Below are 27,729 nucleotides of genomic sequence, written 5' to 3'. Positions count from 1 at the left end.
TTAAAAAAAATCTTTAATACCCATTCAAAGCACCTTTGTACTTTAAATACATGCAACATTAGTATTCTGCTGTTCAAAAGACAGAAATCGATTAGGAGAAAACAAATCCAGGTTACAAAAACAAAAAACAAACGCACACATACATAGAAACGAACTATTGATAAAATCTGGCATACTCCTTGGTAGATGTCATTTTAAGTAAAAAATGGTGGGTTGAACTTAGTTTTATGGCTAGCCAAACCTCCCGTTTATATGGCAATGTTGCAAATACCACTAAACAATACGTGACAGGAATACAATACAATCGAAAGCAATCACGGTCAGATGGATCCCTACAGATATAGCAAATTTTTTTTCACCATTGAATTTTTCTTAAAATTTGCATACATATACTATGCAATGGCCTCTATGAAAATTTGAGTTAAAAATAGTATGTCACCAGACTCGTTTCCATGGTAACGGTCACCAAAGTTGGTACATCACGTGTATGCATAAATACATACCTGATGTAGAAACTCTGGATTTTTTTTAAGCCTTTGAAAGTATTTTGAAAGGTTTGTTCTTCATTTATTACAAAATTATTATTTAAAATGTAAATAAAACACAAATAATGGCAGTTTTATTCATTTTCATTGATTTCGGCTCTAATTTCATCAACACTGCTCCACAAAAAAAACACAGATTTTGTTAAAAATTTCTATTTTTCTTCAATTTCCAAAAAAATGGTCCAATGAATATTTTTTTAAATTTGACATAAGATGGTCATAACAATGAGCTTTAAAAAGAAATAATAAAAAATATGGGTCACCAGACTATTTTTTGCCCGAAAAACGTTTTTGTGACCCCTAACGAAACAGTGATCAACAGCAGTTTTTTGTATATCTTTCATCATCGGTGATCAAAGTGTGACATATGTTGTCATATCCTTTGTTAAACTAACACAGAATAATACAGTTTCACAAGGCAATCAAATGAGAACAATTTTTTGGTTTCTATGAACAACGGTTACCATGGCAACAGGACATGAAGTTGGAAAATTCAAGTTTTTGCATTGTTCTGATGTGCAAGATTAACAACCTAACAGACAATGGCAGATCAAATACCATGATTTCAGACCAACAACACATGGCTTCTGTGTAAATGTAAACAAATATTATGATACATTGTAATGCAGCTTATATTAGCATTACTGTGGTCTTAAATCAGCAAAATAAATTACTCAGAAGTTAGCGAAAATCACCAAATATATTTTTTTTTAAATTATCGATTCATAGGTAACAGTCATGCAAGTAAATGGATTAAAAATGACTTTGTCACCTTTTCCACAATTAATGATTTAAGTTTGATGAAGCATAATGATAATACATTATATATTTCAGTTGTCATAGTAACATAACCAAAAAATGATGAAATTATAACTTTTTCAAAGGTTTTTCAACTTTCTTTATTTTGAATGCCTCAATAATCAAGCAAACATATAACTGTTATATTTACAAATGTGTAAATAGTTTACTCCTCTGATTCAGTCAAGTACTTATTGATAGTCATAGCATTATTAGAGTTCACTGTGTTCTCAGTCAAAATTATCAATCCTTCCATATTGAATAGTACATGTTGCTCCCAGTCAGATATAGCATATTACTATTAGTGGCTATTCTTTTCTTTCAAAATCTTTGTTTTCTGGTTATCTGTTTGCCTCTCTAATTTCTTATTCATACTTTCCCAAATTTTCTACGTAAATTTTCCAGGGGAACATTCTGTTGCTGCATTTACCTGAAAGTTTAATTTATTTATTTGTAATGAAAAGGTGTAATATATACTAATAAACTACTAAATCTATATAATATTTTAGTGAGTGCAAAATTAATCCAATCATGCATTACAACATCAATTTAAAAAGATTATATTATATGTATACCTGACTAACAAAGGTACTCATTAAGAGTTTTATAATATGATATATGGCCAGGTTTTTGAAGTGATTGCAATAATTAGGTCAGCTGATGGGTATGCATTTTATATTGCTTTTGCATATGATGGCCATCCTTTTTAGTGGTTTTTGTTTTGTGAACAATGGCAATTAGGAATGCAATAATTGACAATATAAATGATATAGGGAGCATTATAGGGTCCAATGAAAATAAATTCAAGGTATACATGTATATTTAATAGGTGTGACCTTTACCATATATGTGTACCTTAAATCAAAACAGTTGAACTGTTCTTTTTGGTAAAAATTTACATATATACAGCATGTGACCAAGTTTGAAATAAACATAAGTTATCTACATCACATAGTTATCTTCATTGTCAGAATTGTGGCACATAAGAACCAGTGGCAGTCTTGATAATATACTTTGTATTTAAATTATAAAATAAAGTACAAATCAATAGTGTAAAATGTGGATCACTGTGACCTTCTTTTGCCTGGAAGCTGAGTTACTTACTGAGACTCTGAGAGTGTATATATAAGTTTGCATGATCTGACACCTTTTAGTTGCTGAGATATACATTTGTTGTATATGAAATTGGATGTTTAATGTAACCAAAGTCAGTGAAGTGGAAAATGTAGGTCAGTGACATCTGTGTACAAGTTTACATGATCCTACATTTTATAGTTGAGTCTACTAAATATATTGTCCAAAAAGAAATGTTATAAATGCCTGCAAAACACCATTATCAGATTAAAAAGTCTCAAATGGAACCTAAGTTTTTTTTCAAAGGTAACTACATGTAATTATCCTAAAATGTATGTATTTACCATTGACAGTCATCCTTCATTTTTCTACAAAACTGCTGCTAATAACCTGCTGTTAAATGATGACCATGAGACCTACAATTGATAACAAATATAACAAAAATTAAATAAGTAAATTATTATAATCAGATAATATAGGATTCATAAAAAGTGAGAGTTTTATATTACTTTTTATCAATGTTGGTTGTTCAATATCAAAATAGTGAAAATAATGATAAAAAAAGCCATATTCAATATAATAACAAGATCATTGCTAAGTATGGCATCCTCTCACCATAGAAGACTGTTGCTTTCACATGGGTGTTTAGAATCTACAATGTCCACTTTCACCTTGACATTTGGGAATATCTTTTCTATTAATAAAGTTAAAGTCTAAATTCTTTAAATTTACCTGTATTACTTTCATAGTTTCAACCAGTACCAAACATTTGCAATTCTGCAACATAACTAGCTTCAACCTAATGAAAAAAAGTGATAACAAACATATATAAATGAAAGTGCATGCAGTGTTCAAATACTATAGCTAAAACATATTACATTTAAAATTAACTGGAAACTCAGGCTGTTAACAATGAAATTTGTAATAATAATATGTATAAAGGCTTTCAAAACCAAATAGGTTTCATTAAATTTGTTGAAATTATACATTAATATAGATTTCATTTAATAAATTATACATATGTAACTAATTCTAGTTCAATATTTTTGTTGAAACAAATTCTGTCATGTTCTATACATGAAAGTCTTCAAGTATATATAACAATGCTTTACCACAAAATTGATTTGAAATATTGACCCTAAACTTGAAATTATTACCAAGATCTGTTAATTCATTTTTATGACTGCTTAAGTGCAAATATGAGTATAATTATGGTCCTCATTATACTTTATATCTACTTAGGAAAATTTATGAATTATATGACTAAAGGTTTAATTACCTTCCAATTATTCATTAAATTAACCATGTTTAAAACTGTTTCTTCTTTTGAATTTATTTACAGGATTCTTTTGCAACTGCAAATATTTTCTTTCCAGTTTAATTCTCCTTTTTCTTTAAGTATGGCTGATGAATTCACAGACAGTACATTCAATCCATTAAGGAAATTGTTGAAATGTGTGGCACAAATTCCTGCATGTATCATTCCTGAAAAATATGATATGAAATGTCAGTCTGCACATGTATTGGTTAATTAAATGTAGATAAACTATAAACTATTAAGACTTGAGTTCATAATTTTATTTGGAATATACAATTGATTTTTTCAATTTATATTTATATAATATGATTGTGAATTCATGTTTACCTTTATTCTTATAGATCACAGACTCACATTTATTTCTAATAATGTGGAATGAGGGTGGGTGCCCCCCTTCTTAATTTTCTTTTTTGCCTTCATGCATTATCCTGCATTCTACACATCATTCTAAATGACTAAATATGTAAGGTTTCCGACCACTTGGTCTCTGATCACATGCAAAAGATGACTTAATATGAAAATTCTGATTATAAAATAAAGAAAACTAATATTTTGAGTTTGTAAAACATTATTTTTGTGAATGAATCATTGTGACTGCAATTGTTTACTTTTTCAATTCTAATTTTATTTATGGTTATATAATTGCTACCAAATAAGTATTTACAAAATAATCCTCTCCTTTTGGATGCAAAACTAAAAAGCCCCTTATGTATAGATGTCTTTGTGTACATTGCAAAAATGATAAATAACTTCCAGGGGCAAAATTCCAGAAAAATTACTAAGTCCAGCTTCATAAAAAATTTGGGCAGCACTTCCCCTCAAAATAAAGCTTTTTACCCTCAAACCACATAAACCCAGACCATAATAGAGGGGAATTAAAGAAAGAAAAAGAGAGGTGTGGGGCAGGTTCATTTATTCAAGACATGAAACCATACACCTTCTCCAACCAGTAAAATGTGTAAAGTCTAAAGAGAATATATAATAAAGAGAAAATTGAACTCTCTTACCATGTCCAGCTTTTGAATTGATAACAAATCCACCAGTCCCATTTCCCCCCTCGTTTCTACACTGTCACACATGATATGCAGGTTGCATGCACTGCAGCTACAACGATATGGTATGGACAAAATGCTCCACGGCCTCCACCTCTTGGTCCAAGCTTTGAAGGTCGTATTTCCGTTCACAGACAGTATCCGCAGGGGACAGTTTTGCATCTTAACGACCATATTCTGCGCTAGGTGATCATCAGAGCTAGCCGTCGACCTTCTTTCCAGGTTCCGTCAAACGAAACATCACTGTCTGTGATCGGACGCCGAATTTCTCCAACTCTCAAAAACTTATATCATATGATATTATAAGTTGAGAATCATTTAAGACAGTGTGAACTTTCAGGCTGAAGCTATTCATATTCTTTATTTTTAAAGAACGCATGCATTTATCCTTTATGATAAACCTTCCTTTCTTCTGAGCGATGAGCTGTAACTTGGAAGTTGTTTACACACGTTGACAACAGACGACATCGGAACTGTTACCGTGACCTAGATATACAGGCGATATATCCAAAATTTTTAAACGGGAACCAGTTTTACATCAGTAAAATGTTGTTATCTCCCTTAGTATCGGAAGTCACCTTAAAACCATGTATCTTGCAAACAGCTTTTTACCATAAAAATACTGGATTGTACAACAGGTGTTATAGAAACGCCATTTCAAGTCAAAGTATCCAATATTGTTTTTTAATTAACGTGTAATCGAGTAATTTGTACTGCTTTATTTACATGATGCTCAATTTGCTTCAGCTTAAAAATTCAATAAAATTACATACATGTAAATCAGTTTTTTTTTTAAATTCGTATACAGTACTGTCATGCACATTTTCGCCAAATCACGATGCTTTCACTGTAAAGGCCAATTTCTTGTTTTGAATTGTAACAAATTTCGTTTTGCAAATTTATTGATTTTTGATGAAACTAACCTAGGTACATTGGTTACTTTCCCCATCATATTTTTCCCTGAAAATTGAGAAACGTGTCACGACAATTTTGAACTCTTTAATTTTGAATTATATAGAAATATCAGAGTCAACAAATAAGGTATGTTGATTTTTACTTTTATTCTATGCATTTTGTGATAATATGAAAGTAAATTTAACTATTTCAATGCCGTTAATGTGAACTTGAGACAATGATAAATATTGCCAATCTGATAATTGTTTATTTTCGAAAATACGAATTTTATTCATTACTTGTGTAATTCCTAGATGTTACAATGACTGTTTACTATATTTTCACACCTATGTTTATATTTTGTGAATGTTTTGAACATTGTTTTTGGTACAAAATCTTATGATGATTGCATTTTCTTTGTAGTCAATCTCATCTTACTGTTTATACTTTGGATCCAGTCACTTCACTGTAACTTGGAATATTTTGGAATAAACTTGAGGTGTGAATTGTGTTTAAATTCATTACGACTGATATTAGTGGGAAATATTCATTGACTTATTTGACGAATATGAGCACGTCACAGAAGGAAGAACCCAGTCTATTAATAGAATTTGAAAGTGTGGACACAGATAAGGTTGGCAGCAAAATAGATCAAAATATAATTTTGAAAAGTGTGGACACAGAGTTAGGAGATTTTGTACAAACAGAATCAAATATGGATAAGAACTTTGAAACAAATAAAACGGATGAACAGGAAGCACAGAAGACCTCAGAGGCGACAGGCGGAGCTAGGCCAAGAAAGTATACCGATAAAGGTAAAGAATTTAGTGAAGAACAAATAACCAAATCCTATGATGGATTGAAAAGATTAAGTGAAAAAATAATAAGACTGATTTCTGATAACGAAACATTCGAGACAATAAGATTGCGCTATGGTAATTGGATGCAGGAATATGAGCAATTTCATATCCAACATAGAATTCATTTTGATAAACTTAATGCCCTTGAGCAGGAAGATTATATGAAAATTCATACTACAAGAGATACTTTTCTAATGAACAGTCAATTCAAGATACAAGAATATCTCAAAGCTAATCCAGTGAAAGTGCAGGCAAGTGTTCATGGGAGGTCAGTAAGAAGCGCGGGCAGCTCGTCAGTATCTTCAAAACGACTAGAAGTTGAAGAAAAGAGGATTGAGCTTGAGGCTAAAAGACAAGCAATGAAACGTAAGCGAGAACTTGAAATGGCAAAAACGGCATTACAGTTAGATGAGGATGAACTTCAAATGCAAACTGAAATAGCTGTAGCTAATGCAAAAGCTAAGATATACGACAAGTTTGAAAAGGGTGAAATTGACCATGTGGAAACTCCGAAAGTAAAACTTGAAAATGTTGAATTGAAATCAAAACCCTTGCAAAGTACAGTACAGCCAGCTATCGAAACAGCAATTTTAGATCCGATGGCAAAAGTATTTCAACCAGTTAAAAAGAAATCAGATATTTTGAAGGACACAAGTAAGTTAGATTTCGTGAATCTACCGTCCGTCAACATGATCAAAAACAATATTAAACTTCCGAAAGAGAATGTTCATGAATCATACGGACCAACTCAAAGTGACGATATAACATCTGCGCCAATTCAAAATTCGGCTATAAATACTAACAATAGTGTAGAAACAGCCTTTCAAAGTATGGTGCAGCATTTGAGAAAACCGACACCGGAAATAAGGAAATTTAGTGGAAACCCATTGGAATATAGGAAGTTTTTAAGACAATTTGAATCAAAGGTTGTTTTAAACTGTGAACAAGATGACGAGAAGATGAATTACCTCGAGCAGCTGACATTTGGAGAAGCGCATAAGGTAGTATCTAGTTACAGTCATCTGCCAGGCGATAGAGCATATAAGGCATCAATGCGTCATCTTGAAGAGCGATATGGTGATACAGACGTGATGGCCTCAGCCTTTATTAAAAAAGCATTGGATTGGCCAAATATTAAATCAGGAGATATTCAATCTTTGGACGAATTTGCATTGTTTTTGGTTGAATGTCAGTATGGCACTGAGAGTATGGAAGCCGGAAGTGTTTTAGAGTATTCTGAAAATATCAAACGTCTGATGTCAAAATTGCCCTTCCATATGCATGATCGCTGGAGAAATGTTGTTTTTCGTGTAAAGGATTCACATAGAACAGTTAAGTTTAATGACTTTGTGAACTTTGTAAAAGCAGAAGCCAAGAAAGCTACAGATCCGACATATGGCAACATTGCCATGAATTATTCAAATTCTAGAAATACGAATCAACAGCGACAACATGGACAAAAGGTTTCAAATGTATGTGATGTGGCAAAAAAGGCACCTAGTACTGAGATGCGCTGTTCCTATTGTGAAGGTACACATGCTTTAGACAAATGTAAACGACTTACAGCTCGTCCACGCGAAGACCGAATCGCTTACTTGAAATCTAAGGGATATTGTTTTGGTTGTCTTAAGAAAGGCCATATGAGTAATAAATGCAATAGGAGACTCAAATGCTCAATATGTGCGCGGCTTCATCCAACTATACTTCATATTGACAATCAAATTAACAAACAATCATCGTCACAGCAAGAGCCATCTGTTAAAAAGGATGATCTTCAAATACCCACAAATCATGAAGGCACACAGCCAGTTGTAGTTAGCTCCATTAGTAGTGATAAAGGGGCTGGTGATGTGAATTGTGCTATGGCAATAATCCCTGTGCGAGTTAAATTGAACAATAGATCCCAGAGTGTCGAGACTTATGCTTTCTTCGACTCAGGCAGTAGCATAACATTTTGTAGCCAGAAGTTAATGCAACAACTTGGAGCTAATGGAAAGAAAACTCAGATAACTATAAGTACAATGGGAAACACACAAACTATTAATACATGTGCAATTAATGGCCTTCAAGTGTCTAGTCTGTCAATGGAACACATGGTGGATTTGCCTAAAGTATATACTAAGGAAAACCTGCCCGTATCAAAGGAGCATATTCCTACTCAAAGAGAAATCAAGAAATGGACTCATTTGGAATCAGTGGATATCCCAGAGATTGATGCGGACATAGGAATTATGATCGGTAACAACGTACCTGATGCTTATACACCGTTTAACGTATGCACGGGACCGAGCGGCTCCCCACATGCCACAAAAACGAGACTTGGGTGGATACTATGGAACGTTATTAGAGACAGTTCAAGCTTTGAAGTGAATAGAGTTCATATGCAAAATGAAGGATGTGATGAAACACAGTTGAACTTATTAATGCAGAGCATTAATTTAGACTTCCCAGAACGAATGAACGAAGACAAAAGAGAGAATTCTATTGATGATAAAACATTCATGCAGCAAGTTGAGAGCTCTATACATTTAGAAAATCAGCACTACTGCATAGCACTTCCGTTTCGAGACCAGCATGTTGTTTTTCCGAATAATTCAGTACAAGGCATAAAAAGGCTAAATGGACTCCGACACAAGTTTGCCAAGAACGATAACTTCAAACAACAATACTGTGATTTCATGTCAAAGATAATTGAGAAAGGCTATGCAGAACCTGTACCTACTGAAGATGTAGATAGAAATGATGGCAAAGTTTGGTACCTACCGCACCATGGAGTTTACCATGCGAAAAAACAGGACAAAATACGAGTTGTTTTCGATTGTTCTGTCAAATACATGGGCATTTCTTTGAACAGTCAGCTATTACAGGGTCCAAACCTTGCTAACAATCTTTTAGGCGTACTGATCAGATTCCGACAGGATAAAATAGCAGTCTTAGGTGACATCGAATCAATGTTTTACCAGGTGAAGGTTCCAGTTGAGGACAGAGACTTTTTACGTTTCTACTGGTGGGAAAACGGAAATGTTGATACTGAACCTAAAGAATACAGGATGACAGTACATTTGTTTGGGGCTACTTCTTCACCGAGTTGTAGTAATTACGCTCTACAAAATACGGCAAAAGAAAACAAGGATAAATTTGATTCTTTAGTGATTGATACACTGACGAAGAACATGTATGTAGATGATTGTTTGAGTTCTACCGATACAGAAGAAAGTGCTATATCGCTTATTAAGAATGTAACTGAATTGTGCAAAGAAGGCGGATTCAATATGACTAAATGGACAAGTAACAGTCAAAATGTTGTGCAATCCATACCTGAAAAAGATTGCGCAAGAAATATAGAGGAATGGAATTGTGGAGATGATAGTCTCACCGACCGTGCACTTGGAGTGTATTGGTATATAAAAGATGACAAACTTGGATTTCACATAAACATTAAAGAAAAACCGTCAACAAGACGCGGAATTCTCAGCATAGTCAGCTCAATCTATGACCCTATTGGTATTGTTTCTCCGTTTGTATTGACAGCCAAATCAATACTACAAGGATTATGCAAGAAAGAAATTGGATGGGATGAAGAAATTCCCAACACAGAACTTTCGTCATGGAACAAATGGCTCAGTCAGCTTAAAGGATTGGAAAACATTAAAATAGACAGATGCTACAAGCCTCAACACTTCAAGGCTATTGTTTCATACCAACTACATTGTTTTGCAGACGCAAGTGACAAAGGTTATGGTTGTGTATTTTACATACGGTTAGTCGATGAAGAAGGTAGTATACAGTGTTCCTTTTTGTTAGGAAAATCGAGAGTAGCACCGCTTAAATCGATGACTATTCCGAGGATGGAACTGACAGCTGCTACTAGTGCCGTTAGGCTTGGAAACATGATTATAAGAGAGATAGAATACTCATTTGATGACATTTATTACTATTCAGACAGTATGTCAGTACTTCGATATATAGCAAACTCAAAGACACGTTTTCACACTTTTGTAGCCAATCGTTTGGCTGTTATTCATGAATCAACTAAAGTAAATCAATGGCACTACATAGGCACAAAAGAGAACCCGGCTGATTTAGCTTCCAGAGGAGCGACTATTGAACAATATAACAGAAATCCACAATGGCTTCGTGGGCCAGATTTCTTATGGGATAAAGACATTAAATTCCCACAGTGTACCGAGGACACTAGTTTTATCGGCAATGATCCAGAAGTTAAGAAACCAGTGGCTGTTTGCACTGTACAATCATTTGAAGGAATGGAACGTCTTATTTCTTACTTTTCGAATTGGGAACGCTTAGTCACCATAGCAGCACGGTTCGTTATTGCAGCCAATCACTTTAGAAATGCTAAAGACAGTATTAAAATCGACGGAAACGGAAAAATGAGTATGAAGATGTCAGATACACTTACAACAAGTATAGTTGAGTGTGCAGAGAGGTCATTGATTAGTTATGTGCAACATAAACACTTAAATGAGGATATACAGACTCTTGAAAAGAAGTGTCCTCTCAAGATTTCTTCAAAACTAAGCAAACTGGATCCATTCGTCGACAAAGATGGATTGCTTAGAGTTGGTGGACGATTGGAGCGATCGGATATTTCGTACGAATCAAAACACCCTATCATCTTGCCTAAGGACTCACCGATATCAAGACTTATTATTGAGAACATTCATCGTTCAATTGGACATTTAGGAAAGAATTCAATCTTAGCCGTTCTTAGACAAAAATACTGGATATTAGGAGCTAATTCTATTATTAAAGGCTTAGTGTCTAGATGCGTCAGATGTAAGAAATATCAAGGAACATGCGCAAAACAGAAAATGGCAAATCTTCCGAAAGAAAGACTTCAGGCTGATGATCCGCCTTTCACAAGAATTGGAATAGATTTCTTTGGACCCTTTGAGGTAAAGCAAGGAAGGGGTGTAGTTAAAAGATATGGTGTGATTTTCACATGCCTGACTATTAGGGCAATACACCTCGAATTGGCATATTCATTAGACACTGACTCTTGCATAAATGCTATAAGGAGATTTATTTCGAGAAGAGGAGTGCCAGTCTTTATAAGGACAGACAATGGAACAAACTTTGTTGGTTCAGAAAGGGAATTAGGAGAAGAAATAAAAAGATGGAACTTTAATCAAATACAGGAATTCATGATTCAGAAACGCATTCAGTGGGAGTTTAATCCGCCGTCTGCGTCACACTTTGGAGGAGTATGGGAACGCCTTATTAGATCAGTGCGTAAGGTATTCTATTCAGTCATGCATGAACAGAACATTCGCCTAACTGATGAAGGACTTATGACTCTATTCTGTGAAGTAGAAAGTATTCTTAATGGACGTCCGATCACAGAAGCGTCAGATAGTATTACAGACTTAAATGTATTGACTCCGAATCACTTGATACTTCAACGTCCGGGTGAAAGCTTTCCACCTGGTGTGTTCTCTAAGACCGACAGCTATGTTAGAAGGCGATGGAGACAAATTCAGTATCTCGCTGATCTATTTTGGACTAGATGGCGAAAGGAATACTTACCTCTATTGCAGCGCAGAACAAAATGGACAAAACCGACAAGAAATATGCAAGTAGGAGACATAGTTCTCATTTCCGACAATGCACCGAGAAATTCGTGGAACATGGCTCGTGTGATTGAACTAATCAAAGACAAGGACAATGTTGTTAGAATTGTCAAAGTGAAAACCGCAAATTCTGTGTTAATGAGACCAATTGCGAAATTGTGTCTTCTTGTAGAAAGTGACTAAAAACCCACAGCTGCCACCAAACTCGTGTTGATATGATAGACATTTATTGAACATTATGATATAATTGTCCTTTTGATTTATTTTTGATAATTGCGTTCTAGTTAAGAACCCAATTTAGGGGCTGGTATGTAAAGGCCAATTTCTTGTTTTGAATTGTAACAAATTTCGTTTTGCAAATTTATTGATTTTTGATGAAACTAACCTAGGTACATTGGTTACTTTCCCCATCATATTTTTCCCTGAAAATTGAGAAACGTGTCACGACAATTTTGAACTCTTTAATTTTGAATTATATAGAAATATCAGAGTCAACAAATAAGGTATGTTGATTTTTACTTTTATTCTATGCATTTTGTGATAATATGAAAGTAAATTTAACTATTTCAATGCCGTTAATGTGAACTTGAGACAATGATAAATATTGCCAATCTGATAATTGTTTATTTTCGAAAATACGAATTTTATTCATTACTTGTGTAATTCCTAGATGTTACAATGACTGTTTACTATATTTTCACACCTATGTTTATATTTTGTGAATGTTTTGAACATTGTTTTTGGTACAAAATCTTATGATGATTGCATTTTCTTTGTAGTCAATCTCATCTTACTGTTTATACTTTGGATCCAGTCACTTCACTGTAACTTGGAATATTTTGGAATAAACTTGAGGTGTGAATTGTGTTTAAATTCATTACGACTGATATTAGTGGGAAATATTCACTATATAATATATATATATAAAGCTTTGTATTTATTCCATGATTGTTTTATTTACGAGGTATTTGTAAATAAACATAAACCGAATTAAGGAATGAAGAGAGAGCATGCAAAACCACATTTTCTATTTAAGTGTGTGGGTTTTTTTGTTGTTTTTCTTTTTTCTTTTCTTGATCATTTGATTTTTCAATTTAGTTTTATTCTTAAGATGTAGGGCATACCCTAATTTTGTTCACTTACAAGAACAAAATCGAAAAGTGTTAAGACCTACCCATGGCAGAGGTGGATTTCTTTCTTCTTTCATAAGGGGGAGCATGAACCTAAATAAGGTAAAGATTGTAGGACTTTTGATTTTGTATATGGATTTCTCGAGAAAAAAATCTACCCTCCCCCTTTTTTGTTGTAAAAGGGAAGTGATAAAAATGATAATTTCACAATAAAATAGATTTTTTTTAAACCATAAGCAAAAGTAAGCAAGGGGTCTGGAAAGGGAGATGGCAGCGCCCAATAAGCTTAACGACTATTAAACATTTTATTGAAAAAAAATGTTTTGTAAAATTATTTGTTAGCACATTCTTGAAATGCTTCACTCAGTATTGTGCTACGCAACTGCAATCTTGATCATGTTTTGTAAGAGTTTAAAACATAGTGTTGTCTCCAGAAAATATTACGTCAATGAAAGATAATTCAAGATCAAGTAGAGGAAAGTTTTGGATTACCGAAATATTTTTCTTCCAATGCTCATCCGTCAAAACATCAACCTTTAAAAAGCGTTGTCTTATATGCGCCAATTGTTCATCGTTTTTCTTTGTTACGTTCTATTGAATTGTTGTACATACCAATGTCAATTTAACCCCAGCTCTTTAAAATAAAAGCATACATTGATCAATAAATTTAAATAATCATAACACACTTTCACACGAATAAGTACATGTGATGAGCTAATATGTCATACGGTAGCTATCTAGAGAAAGGTTCCAATTTAAGTATTCCTTAGTTAAGTGAAGACAAAGCTAAGTTTATGCATACCACTTAAGAATTTTAATTAAACTAAGGAAATTCTTAGTGAAATCTAAGTTTAAGGAATACTTAAGTTAAGATGTTTTATGCATACGGCCCCTGTATGTATCGAGCAGCCAATGAAATAATAGCAGAACTTGAGAATGGAATGTTCCTCCGACGTATCGTCCTATTATGTGTGACAAGCATGTATTATAATTAGTCCTATAATATAAGACGCTGCAGGTTCATATCATTTACATTCAACGTTTTTTATCGGATATTTTCTTTTTTTACTATCAATGTTGAACCGCAACGTCTTATAACAACCATCCATTTTCTCGTAGCGGATTCCCAACGAATTTTTGTGGGAACTTTGAACGACAATTTGACAATGTTTTCGACAGTTTTAAGTTTACTTATGTCATTATCCTTACAAATGAACATCTCAAATAATAAATAAAATGTCTTACCTTATCATATGATGGATTTATTTCATTTTTTGAACCACTTTTCAAACTGTCCCCCCTCATTTCAAATTGTCAAGCGAGTCAATTACGAGAAGTTCCGCAGGTCTTTCCGAATGTTTAATCAGTTGTACATATTTCAGAATATTCCTTGGAGAACGAATTTTGTTTGACTTTCAGATGATAATAAATGATGAAATGATGTAAATTAATTATAATTTCCTCATCAATAGAAAAGGAAGCGTATCATCAAATGTTTCTTAACTCTTAAGAGGCGACCATTTAGTATTCCTAAAAAGGTAAATGATGATTGTATAAATGAATATTATGTCCCAATAATAACAGGAATTATACACGGTGACAATTTCTCCAAAGAGTTATTAAAAATAACTTTGATGTGTCATGAAAATAATGGTGAAAGCTGGAAATGGTGACAATCATTACATACATGAACAAGGTAGTTGGCTTTCTCGATTTATTTGCTTTACAGATTTTTTTTTCCATGTTAGTGCTTTGCCATTACAGCGGGGTTTGTCATGATGGCAATAACGGCGGTTGTTTTTCCTCTCGCGGAAGGCCATGTGGTATAAACTGCTTACATCAACTTCATTTAAACTCTTGTTAATGTAACATTATTTTGTCTCGTTGGCTTCCCACATCTCCTTACAATTTTGATTAGGGCTAATTTCATAATGCTTGTAAAGTAAAGCTTTGTTCGGCTCGCTTGCTTTGTTTGTATAAACTTCTAGCCAAGCTTTGTAAAAAGATTATCTTAATACAATATACATCTATTATATAAAATGACTGAATAAATAGTCAACGATCAATCTTACAGGGCGATGGATCATGTAATATGATTCTGTACACTACAAAATATAATATATAACAAGTCAAAAAGGGTACAACATCACCATTAAATAACTATAAAATGAACAAATATTAGATATTTCGGATAACAGATATCTTCTTCAATAATAGCACGATGTCAAATGAATCATGTCAATATATTCAAACTGAGAAACTTGATCTGAATCTTGAAATTTATACAATTTAAGCGAACACCACAGACGCTGATACACAATTCTAAAATTTCCAAACACGGCGCAAAGATTACAAAGATATGCCAAATGAAAATAGTTATTTTCGATGTGAACTGGCACAACTCTAAATTGCCAAAGGTTGTGACAGTTTAGATGTTATAACTGCATTGAGGGCAGTCCTCAAACAAAAAAATCAAAAATGTCCTAACCGATCAAAGTTGGTATAATGTTTCAAATTTGACAACGGTAGGGCAATTGCAACACAAACTACATATTTAAGCCTCCCAAACGAATAGCAGTCTAATAATGGTTAGAAAAATAAGTATTATCTAATGAGGTAAAATAATTGAACGTGGCTACGTACTTATACATCCATCCCGAATGAATGGAGCCCTGTAATTTAAACTGGTATTTTAAAAAAAATTCGAACTGTCAAGCCAGTACTAAAGCCGGAGTTACTGGAAACAAGTGATGACAGGAAAATGAGGGACTCATTCTATGTTTTTTTTCATTTATGCCCTCTGGGAAAACTGTCCGTAACTTTCTTATCCAAAATCTTTCCCGAGCGACTTTTATATAATATATAGTTAAACAGTTAATGCATAGCTCACCGGTCATATGCAGAGTCTGGGGTTAAATGTAAATCAATAAACGGTAAAATGTGATTCTATAAGTATTGTGTAATTAAAAAGTAATTCAAATGTTATGAATTATACACGAATTACGCAAACCAATATAAATTGCATTTATGCATTACAATGTTTTTCATGTGTCTTGTGCTGTTAAGCTGGCGGCCGCTTTTCCCTTTCTTTTTCTTATTTAAACGACTTTATATACTATTTAAAAAAAAAATTATTTTCTTCAAACAATATTAATATGTTAAGTCCTTCAATGAGAAATCTCATAACGCACAACAAAACAATGGTAAAATTGCGAGAACAACATATGTATGAAAAGTTTAATAATTAAATGTCAAAAATCAGTATTGTCCTATTGGCAAGGAACTGAAAAATGTACTAGGGATGACACAGATGGATTCAGTTTTATCTTACTATGATAGCTTTACTTTGTCGCTCAAAACCACCGGCAAATGTATACGCGATATCATAAAAAGCACCAGCACTTGTATCAGACGTCAAATTGTAAATTCATTGACCGTAGACAACTTCAAAGAAGATATATCAGATACAAAGAAATGCGAAGAGATGCGATTTGCAGCACTGTCGTTGTCTTTCCTGTAAATATTGTGCAGAGTGTTAAAAAAATCCGTGTTCTTGTCAAGAAAGGAGCAAATTTAGTGTTGAAGAGTTTCTACAAACACCGAGAGATTAAAATTACATTCTTTCTTGAACTGTCTTCTCTAACAACTTGCTATTATTCTTTGTAACAACTAGAATTTTGCAATACAAATATTGCCTCGCCAGGTATTATTTATTTCTATCTATACATACAAGAAAACGTTTGGTGAATGAGAATTGGCTCGCTCACCCCCGTTGTATGAACTCGTATTTTGAAAGATATGTATCCACTCATCCACTCTCACAACTAGAACTTCATTACTGCTGATGCTTAAAAATTTGGACAAGAGAACTTTTGGTGAATGAGAATTGGCTCGCTCACTTTTGTATGAACTCGTATTTTGAAGGATCATCGCCTCGCCCGCTCTCACAACTCGCAATTGATTTATGTTCATTCTTAAAAGCTTGGACAAGATAACTGACTTGCTCACTCCGTTGTATGAACTCATATTTTGAAGGACATGTATCGCCCGCTCACAACTGGAAATTAATATCTTGTTATGCTGTAACAACTTACAAAAGAACATTTGGTGAATGAGAATAGCTCACCTCTGTTTTATAAACCTGTACTTGGAAATCATGAATTGCCACGCTCGCTCTCACATTGATGCACTCTCATGGAACATTACAACTTTATTACCCTTTCATGAATGTGACCTACCGAAATAGACTATTTACCGGATTTGTAATAACATAAGCAAAACGACGGGTGCCACATGTGGAGCAGGAGACTATTTACCGGATTTGTTATAACATAAGCAACACGACGGGTGCCACATGTGGAGCAGGATCTGCTTACCCTTCCGGAGCACCTGAGATCACCACTAGTTTTTGGTGGGGTTCGTGTTGCTTATTCTTTAGTTTTCTATGTTGTGCCATATGTTCTATGGTTTGTCTGTTTGTCTTCTTTCATTTTTAGCCAGGCGTTGTCAGTTTTATTTTCGATTTATGAGTTAAATCAGTTTGACTGTTCCTCTGGTATATTTGGTCCCTCTTTCATACCTTTAGCAGCTAGCAGATTTCATGAACGTTCGAACTGACTAGTGAACATTCATTTGGTGAATTTGGCTCGCACGCCCCCGTTACATGAACTCATATTTCCAAAAACATTTATAACTTCGCCTGCTCTTAGAACTCGCTCATGATTTCTGTTGATGCTCAATTAACACTTTGGAGTAGAGAACTTTTTGTGAAGGATAATTAGTTTGTCCCCCGCCCCGCCCGTTATGTGAACTCGCGAAATCGCATTTGAAAATCAAAATTTGACAGTACTGTTATGGAAGTGTAACGACATGCTAGATTTCACCGAATATCGATTGACTAGCCCACAAGAATTATTGGGTAGGAACTGACTCGCTTAATGAATAAGTTATACTTATAATTTATGTTTAACATATTTTTATATTTTTAATAATCTGTTGATACATTATAACTGTATTTTGGACATTGTTCTTTTCAACCGTAAACAATATACACATACCGTTTGTTTTCTGGGAGGTGGGGGGGGGGGGGGGGGGTGCATATCATCAAATTAAAAAAAAAATAGAACCCATATTTTTCTATTCTTTATGTTTTTTGCCTATTGTTCTCTATTCTGCAAACATGTAAACCCCATTCGTATTTTTCGTATAATACTGATTATAAATATTATCGTCAAATTCGTTTCGTTCACTCAATCCTTAAAATAAAGAATCGGCACATATATTTGAAATAAAATGGCGTGAAAAAATTGTTTGTCAACTGACGATAAAAGTGATGGATTAGGAACATTATTTTAAACTATTAATGCAGTAAGAAGTTACTTTCATTCATATTTAGGTTGTTCCTAATTGTTTTATTTGTTTTGGCAGTGGAGTATTAATTTAATTTTTTGCTACGAGAAAATGGATGGTTGTTATACGACGTTGCGGTTCAACATTGATAGGGAAAAAAATATCCGATAAAAAACTTTGAATGTAAATGCTATGAACCTGCAGCGTCTTATATTATAGGAATAGTATTATGATTATATATTATATCTTGAAAAAAATCAGAACTTCTAAGTTGTAATGTTCACTCATGATATTTCACATAATTTTATAGTCCGAGATTACTCTTACGTCCAACGGCTGTTTTGCCAGACAAGCTGGGGCCGTGGGACGTCAGAGCTCGTCCCATATCAAAAAGTGGATATTTGCCCACCCAAAATAGATGCGCTGCTTCGTCGCTTCTAGTGCCGATTGAGGGCCTTGGGATTATATAAATCGGGCATCAATCTGTTCATTTTTCATTTATCTGGAAAACAGCCGTTGGACGTCAGAGTAATCTCGGACTAATAATTTTATAATCCATTATCACCAAGTAAACTGAACCTTTAATTTGAATGTGAAAAAGCTTAACAATTTTTCGTTTCTTGTATCATTTTTTTGGTAAATTTCAAACATGCCTCATGTCAAAAGTGTGCTCAACTTTCGCAATCTTTGAATGAACACATGTTTGAGTTGAATGTTGTCTATTTAGACTCAATACATAGTCGTGTTTAACAAAATATTAATTTCTCATTTGACGTTGTATACTTAAAATAGTGTATTCCATAAAAGTTTCCGGAAAACACATCAGACACTATACAAATTGCTGAAAAATACATAAAGAACACATTATATCCGCTTGATTAGCACGACAAATAAAATGGAACATTCCTGTGAAGCTTCAAACGTATCAAACAGCCAATGAAAAAACCGCTTCAGAAATGGAATGCTCCTCCAACGTATCCGATGTATCAATAAAGTTAACTGTTTACCACAACCAATCAAATTGTGTGCATAGCACACGGAGTAAAATTGGAATATTCCAAGAACGTATTTGACGTATAATTAAATCTTTAAATTGTGTGTAGCAGTTTGATAGTATCAATACATTTTATACCGCTTTGAATAGGACGCTGAATTTATTTTTGTTACATGAAAAAAACAATCACAAATCTATCACGTGTCATAAAAAACAATGATTGAATATACATGTATTGGTTGATCCAGAAATTTTCGTAAAGGGGTTTGGGGGGGGGGGGGGGGGGGGTGGCACCGACTGCCAAAGATTGGCGCGCCCCACTCATTTTTCAGTGATTCCCTATATAATCAATAAGATGTTTCCCACAAAAGAGGGCCGGGCACCCTGAGATACCACTGAACCGCCTCTGTACATATGAATCAGATAGAGTACATCGAAGCCGATCAAGGTCCGCTTGATTAGCATGACAAATAAAATGGAACCTTCTTGTGAATATTCTGTACGTATCGTACAGCCAATGAAATAACAGCATCATGAATGGAATGTTCCCCCAACGTATCTGATGTATCAAAAAGGTTTACTTTTGAGCTCAACCAATCAAACTTTGCAATTAGCACGTTAGGTAAATTAAAATACTGCCAGAACCTTTTTGACGTGTGATAAAATCTTCGAAGTTTTTGTAGAAGGGGAGCTGTTTAAATTAATATGAACCACTTTGATGGGAGTGCGATATTCAAATAGACATGTATACATATAAAAAAAAACAATACAATAGCTAGATCTTGAAAGGTAAGGGGATGGGATAAAAATATTGTTTTACTTTTGAATTGTAGAGTTCAAAATAAAATCTCTTGACGCCTTGAAATAAAACGATTGGCAATATTCGGTTTTGCCTTGTAAAATACATGCAAAAATGTCATGGGAAAAGTATGTTACATTGGGATGGTGGCTTGCGTATTTCATCTACATTTCTAAAATACTAGTAAATGAAACAACAGTAGAGACTCTCAGATCAGTACTTTGTTTCTTTTTTTAATTTCTAAGTACCTAGCCACCTCTACTCTGTGCCATGGAGGATACAAAAATGTTCATTAGAGGGGGCCGTTTCAGTCATGCTTTAGTGAATCCCCATATAATCAATCAAATTTTTCCCTCAAAAAGGGGAGTGGGGCCTCTCCCTTAATCTACCTCTGCCCTGTTTTGTTAACTCGAGGGTTTGTATATAACTATACTATACAAATCCTTGGAAAGGGAGCTACCATTTGATTTTAACGGAAAAGGGGGGGGGTCTAGGATGAAAAGATTTTGTCCTGCATTTTTTTAGTTGTAATCTCTGTCCTATATGTTTTATTTTTCACTCTAATCGGATCTGCCTTTTTTATAAGTTTATCCTGACTTTGACATAAATTTTTATCCTGTCTTTGTGTTTTATGTTGGTTTTTTTGGCAAAAAGTGACTTTTTTTCAAAGTTCATCATAGCCTCCCTATTAGTATACTAGTAGTTTAAAAGAAATAAACTATCTGCATAAAAAAATAAATAATTGGTCAAAAAGATTAAATTCATAACGAGTGAGAAGTTCAACAATTTAGCCAAAGGTTATTTCTATAACCAAACACGCATATGAATACTTTGATACGTATACGTATCTAAATACTTCAGTTCTACAACACCTCGCGTTTTAAGTTTGCCTGCATAATGTTAGAAAATCATTAGAGAAACAGATTCTACCACCAAATCTCGTGTAATACGATATTTATCCACTCTCGGCAGTTAAATTTTAAATATTTAAAACGCTCGGCGAGCCTCGCGTTTTAAATTTGAAAATTTAACTGTCTCGAGTGGATAAATATCGTATCACACTCGATGCAGTGGTAGAATATATATATATATATATATATGTAAAAAAAAAGATAATAAAAAAAGATGTGGTATGATTGCCAATGAGACAACACTCCACAAGAGACCAAAATGACACAGAAATTAACAGCTGCAAGTCACCGTAAGGCATTCAACAACGAGCAAAACCCATACCGCATAGTCAGCGATAAAAGGCCCCGAAATGACAATTGCAAACAATTCAAACGAGAAAACTAACGGCCTTACCTTATTTATATACGAAAACTCGAAAAAAAAAAAAAAAAAAAAAAAAAAAAAAAAGTAACACATAAACAAACGACAACCACTGAATTACAGGCTCATGACTTGGGACAGGCACATACATATTGAATGTGGCGGGGTTAAACATGTTAGAGGTATCCCAACCCTCCCACTAACCTGGGACAGTGGTATAACAGTACAACATAAGAACGAACTATAAAAATCAGTTGAAAAAGGCTTAAATAGTAATCGAGAAAAGGGAAAAGAGAGGGGGAAAGGAAAGGGCAATTTTTTATCTATTTCATTTTTAATATATAAATTGTTCTTTTATGATATTGAATAATTGTTTAATTTATGTATTATTTGTGCTTACATACTTGCTTCTTATATTTATTGTCCTAAAAGTGATGTTTCTACTATATTTACAGTTCCTATAATACAATTATGAAAACATTGCACGGACGACATCAGAAGCGTACATTTACACACATTTAACAATCAGGTGCAGTCAGGATTCTACTTCGTCAAAATTATCTCTCCATTACGCCATTTAATTTTCACAATCGAAAAAACAGAAGCCATTGTATGGATGACGCGCTGCCAATTTGTGCTCTTGAAAACCGATAAATTTATTAGCATAGTATTATTACGATCCTTATATGTCAGTTGTATTTTAAAAGACAAATGTATCTTCTAGCTAATGAGCATCAGTTAATGATCTTGTCTGCATTGATTCAACTTAAAACTATTGTCTAATCGGTTGTCAGGTGGAATTTTTGAAAAATCATAAACATTTAAAAAAATTCTAATTAAATATTTTGTGGAAGGGCAGACTAGATTTTTTTAATGGTTGAAGACCTTTAGTTATCACACACATAACACATGTACTAAGATGTTAAACAGTTCTATTACAACTGAGGAGGTGGTTATTGCAGCAAAATCTTTAAAGAATAATAAAGCAAGTGGTTCAGATTGTATTACAAATGAAATGTTACAAATATCTTGTTATATGAATATTGATGTTTATGTAAAATTGTTTAATCTTATACTTAAGTCTGGTATCTACCCAACTTTATGGAGAAAAAAATTTATTAAGCCCATTTTCAAGGGTGGGTGTTTTAATGATCCATCTAATTACCGAGGTATAGCCCTTTCAAGTTGTTTATGAAAATTTTTTCTAAAAGTTTTATATAACAGATTAGAAAAGTATCTTGAAGGAAATGAACTTATTTGTCGTGAGCAAATTGGATTCAGAAAGGGAAGTCGAACAAGTGATCATATTTTAACTCTAAAAACTATAATTGATAAAGCATTTAAATCATCAAAAAAGATACATGCCTGTTTCATTGATTTCAGGAAGGCATTTGATACTATAACAGAGATGCCCTCTTTTACAAATTGTCTTATTACAACATAGATGGTCCCTTTTTTAGTATAATGAAAGATATGCATAAAAAGGTTTTGTACTCGGTAAAGATCTCGGAAGGTATCACTGATTTTTTTAATTCCTCAGTTGGGGTAAAACAAGGGTGTATTTTAAGCCCTACATTATTTTCTTTATATATTAATGATTTACCATCTATTTTTGACTCAACATGTGAACCACCCAAGTTAAATGATAATGATATATCATGTCTGTTATACGCTGATGATTTAGTCCTTATTTCTGAATCGGCTAATGGCTTACAAAAATGCCTTGACAAGCTTAGTTTATATTGCACTAGTTGGGATTTAACAGTAAATCTTGACAAAACCAAAGTTATGATTTTTAACAAATCAGGTAAAAAACTTACAAAAGACAAGTTTGTTTTTAGTGATAATATTTTGGAACACTGTACAGAATATAAATATTTGGGTATACTGTTTAAACCATCTGGTAGTTTTACAGAAGCAGTGAGACTTCTTTGTAAAAAAGCCTCAAAAGCTATATTTTGTATTAGAAAACTGTTATTTTCTGAAGATATCAATGTATTACCTCACTTAAAGCTTTTTGATGCTTGTGTTAAACCTATACTTCTTTACTGTAGTGAAGTTTGGTCTCTCTATATGATAAAAGATATTACAAATCTAGAGTCAAAATATTGGTCATTGGCTACCATCAAAGTCCAAATTAAATTTGCAAAAACTTTAATTGGAGTAAATAAATCAGCTGTCAATTTAGCAGTACTAGCTGAACTTGGTATGTATCCAGTTTTCATAGAAGCTTTAAAACTGTCAATTGGCTTCTGGTTGCATGTGATCAAATCTGATAACAATTGTTTACTAAAAGATGTATATTGTTCCAACCTGCAATTAACCAATGGATTTGCTAAAAAGATTGAACAGTTACTTGCTACATTAAATTTTTCACATGTTTGGAAAAATCATGATACTATTTCAAAAAGGCGTTTATTATATGCAATTCATACCAAACTTAATGATAGATATCTTAATTATTGGAAAGAAAATATATTTTGTGATAATAAAGCAGTACATGGTAATAAGCTGAGAACATATAGACAGCTTAAAGAAAATTATAAATTGGAAAACTATTTATTGTTAAATATAGACAGAAAAGTAATAGGGCATTTTGCTAAAATTCGTATTAGTAATAGTGTTCTTAGAATTGAACAAGGGCGTCACACTAAAACCCCTGTAGAAGAAAGAATTTGTCCTTTGTGCCTCTTAGAAGTTGAAGATGAATTTCATTTCACTTTAAAATGTACAAAACTAAATATAATTAGAGACCAACTGTTTTCCAAAATTAGTGAAATAGTTCCCTCTTTTTTAAATATGACTAATGAAGCAAGATTTAAATTTTTATATACGTGTGTTGAGACTGATATAATTCTTTATTGTTAAATTTATAAGCGACATGTACATTTCTAGAAATGCTTTATTAAGCACTAAATAACTCTGTGGTACCACCTTTTCATATAATGTTTATGAAATTGGTATGATATATATATGTTTGTATGTTTGTGTATAACAAATTTGTATTGTCTTGGTATCAATCCTGTAAATTTGGATTTTAAACCAATAAAAATTACTTACTTACTTACTTACTCACACACAAAAATCTTTTTTGTTCGAAGATATGCATTTTCATCATCCAACTTGAAAGACTGTCGTCAAGTACTTTTAGTGAAAAATAGATATTCTAACACACCTACTCTGTTTTTATGATTCATTGGATAGGTATTTCACTTGACCCATATATTTCGTCTTTTAGTACTGTGATTTTTTTATGTTATAAAGTCAACCTGTAGGTTTAATATATAAAAATGATAGAATCTGAAGCGATTTGATGTATCAAATATTCTTGCTTTGTACGTTTTCAAGACAAAATATTCAACTCAAACACGCCCTAACATAAAAAGGTGCACTCGATTTTCTCTTTTCGGTACAATTGTTACCAATTTTTTAGAATGTTTTCTTGAGTCACATAATCACTGTGTCTAAACCACACCGGCAAAATTTGTTCGGACTCAATGGTATCTAACATCCGTTACAATGACGGAACATTAATAGACAGAAGAAAGCTAGGTTTCTCCTTATTTTCTTATTTTTTTATGATATCGAAGAATATATATACATATACAACTATTTTCTATTGTGATATGCAATATTTTCTACAACCGTTCTATATTAACGGAGAAATAAGTAAAAATGCATGTCAAAATGACGAATTGAGTGAACCTTGCCTCGAAATTGCTTAATTTCTCGTTAACTTGTTCACATTGTACGGAAAGAATGGTACGAGAAGATAGATACTGACACGGAGATTGCAAAACTTGTCTTTATGAACATCTCACTACTAGTATTTCTGAGTATGGAACGAAAGAAATGGGTCATGTCAAAATGGAACTGGCCGGTTTCGTCAATGTGTACCACCCGGTTTGGTCTTAGATTTCACAATGCATAACCCGGTTTGGTCAAATAAAAAAAAAATCATAATCGCATTGCATTATAATTGATAATTTAACTTCAGTGATAAAAAGGAGTTTTGTGACCGGGTAGTTGGAAAACAAGTTCTTTCACAGGACAACGGCTTATTATATATATGATTAGTCTCAGATTCAAATAAAAAATAAGCAAACACTAGAATTCCTACTCTTATAGAATACAAATAATTTTAATTTTATTTTGCATTCAAAAATTTTTAACAGCAGAATATATATAAATGAAGGTTATAACGCAAATTGAGGTTAAAACTCTCAAATATGCGTTTTCTATATGAATTATGGAAAATATGATAAGACAAATGTATATATGCATGCATAATCGACATGGAAAATGAATGTTTATAGGAAGAAAAGGATTACAACTACCATGCATCAAAGGTGGGATCGAGGGGAGGGGGGTGCAATATATACGTCTTCTAGATTCGCCACTTATATTATAAAGTGTATACCGAATTAAAATATTGTAAGAAATAAGAAAACAGGGACACCCGCGAAATCGGATTATGTGAGTCTGATTATGTTTATTATAAACATTCTCATTGATATTTTTAAACAAGCGACACTAATTGATTCGAATTCATAACGTTTTGAACTACATGTATTTGTATAAAGCTGCATATGTCAAAAGTAAGAAGGTTTGACTGTAACATATACAAGTACGAAACACAGATCTAACGATTTTTTCCCTATTTGTCGTATGTCCATTGCACTTGCCCTTGACCTCATTTTTATATTATTTTTCCTTCGGCCACAGACCTTCACCATAAATTGAATTGCGACCATTTAAGCATTTGTGACATGTCAGTGCGTACACTTAAAAATAAATAATATGTCTTATTTGTTTTATTGAAAAAAATGCCAGTGAAGCTATGTCCGATCCGGTTCGAGAAATTTGAAATTTTCAGTTGTTACACATTTTTTTAAAATTCAAGAACGGTGTAATTTGGTTTGGAATTCTTTAATTTAATTTTTTTCAATAATAAAATAATAGATAGAAATTATTATTTTCAAAAGTCATTTAGCAAAAACGACTTAGGAAGTCAAGAAGATATACAAATAAATCGACTTGGTCGATATCCTAATAAAACTTTTGACCTTTAATTAAGAGGTTTTTTTTTCATTTCATTGCGTTTTTACACGCCCGTCAAAATTTTGACAGGGCGTATTATTGTATACATCCGTCCGTCCGTCTGTTCTTCCTTCCATCCGTCAGTTCCTCCATCTATCAGTTAATTGTCCGTCCGTCCGTCCGTCTATCTTTCCGTCCAGCGTAAACATGTCGCACCGTAACTTGAGAACAGCTTATCTAGTTTTCATGAAACTTAACAAAGTTATTTCTTGAAATGGTCAAACGATCTATAAACCTTTTAGTGAAATGAAATCTTATTGAGTTACAGAACTTTGTAAGTAAAACAGGAGTGTGTTTTTTTTAACATGTCGCGCCATATCTCAAAACTATTTATCATTATTGCATCAAACTTTACACACTTCTTAGTAATATAAATCTTAACTTCTGCATACTTTTTGGTGATGTTTTAAATTTTGTTTATTAAGCGTTATTTAGGGGGGGGGGGGGGTTGTAAAAAAAAGGGGGGGGTCACATATTGCGATGTATCTCAAAATCTATATAATAAATATCATAATGTTAATGTTAAAAAAATAATTAGATATCAGCTGAGACTAGACTACTATAACACATGTTATAGTAGTCTCAGATATCAGTGTTTGCTAATGAATATTTATATTCCATTTAAAATTAGTTTGAAGATCAGTGAAATAACGGATACGTCTTTCATTAGGAAAATGTGTAGTACTATAATTACCTATGTAAATAAATGTAAACACGCCAAGTTTACTTTATAATAAATATATATATAAATTCTTTCGTAAGACAATGTTCAGATCCGTGTTAACGTTGCTTTTCATAAATATTTGGTTTTAAAAAAATATAAAAAACCGGGTGATATATATAGACGAAACCGGGTGATTGTAAGTAAACAACAATGACGAAACCGGTGTATTTTGATTTGACATGACCCATTTCTTTCGTTCCATACACAGAAATACAAGTATTGAGATGGT

General features: G+C 33.1%; 1 protein-coding gene and 1 long non-coding RNA gene across 3 annotated transcripts; one reads left to right on the top strand and one right to left on the bottom strand.

Moving 5' to 3' along the window:
- Positions 1 to 1,419: 1,419 nt before the first annotated feature.
- On the bottom strand, positions 1,420 to 5,371 carry LOC139508228 (uncharacterized). Its single transcript, XR_011661132.1, has 5 exons — positions 4,743 to 5,371; positions 3,697 to 3,902; positions 3,150 to 3,216; positions 2,762 to 2,833; positions 1,420 to 1,773 (listed from the first exon to the last, which is right to left on the bottom strand). It is a non-coding gene; the product is annotated as an uncharacterized lncRNA (long non-coding RNA).
- Positions 5,372 to 5,641: 270 nt separating this feature from the next.
- On the top strand, positions 5,642 to 12,994 carry LOC139508230 (uncharacterized). 2 transcript variants are annotated; one of them, XR_011661134.1, is made up of 2 exons: positions 5,642 to 12,635; positions 12,912 to 12,994. XR_011661134.1 is itself a non-coding variant. In XM_071295935.1 (2 exons), the coding sequence occupies exon 2, from the start codon at positions 6,250 to 6,252 to the stop codon at positions 12,313 to 12,315; it is 6,066 nt and encodes a 2,021-aa protein (XP_071152036.1). In that variant the 5' UTR covers positions 5,642 to 5,828; positions 6,105 to 6,249; the 3' UTR covers positions 12,316 to 12,994. The 2 variants fall into 2 exon arrangements, 1 of the variants encoding a protein (XP_071152036.1); XM_071295935.1 differs by having other exon boundaries at positions 5,642 to 5,828; positions 6,105 to 12,994.
- Positions 12,995 to 27,729: the final 14,735 nt, after the last annotated feature.

Source organism: Mytilus edulis, unplaced genomic scaffold, assembly GCF_963676685.1.
Source record: "Mytilus edulis unplaced genomic scaffold, xbMytEdul2.2 SCAFFOLD_236, whole genome shotgun sequence".
NCBI classification, from domain to species: Eukaryota; Metazoa; Mollusca; class Bivalvia; order Mytilida; family Mytilidae; genus Mytilus; species Mytilus edulis.
This window is presented reverse-complemented; position numbering and strand designations above follow the sequence as displayed.

What these genes read in the sequence shown, in the direction of transcription:
- LOC139508230 (XM_071295935.1), top strand. Translation starts at nt 6,250, where the DNA reads ATGAGCACGTCACAGAAGGAAGAACCCAGTCTATTAATAGAATTTGAA.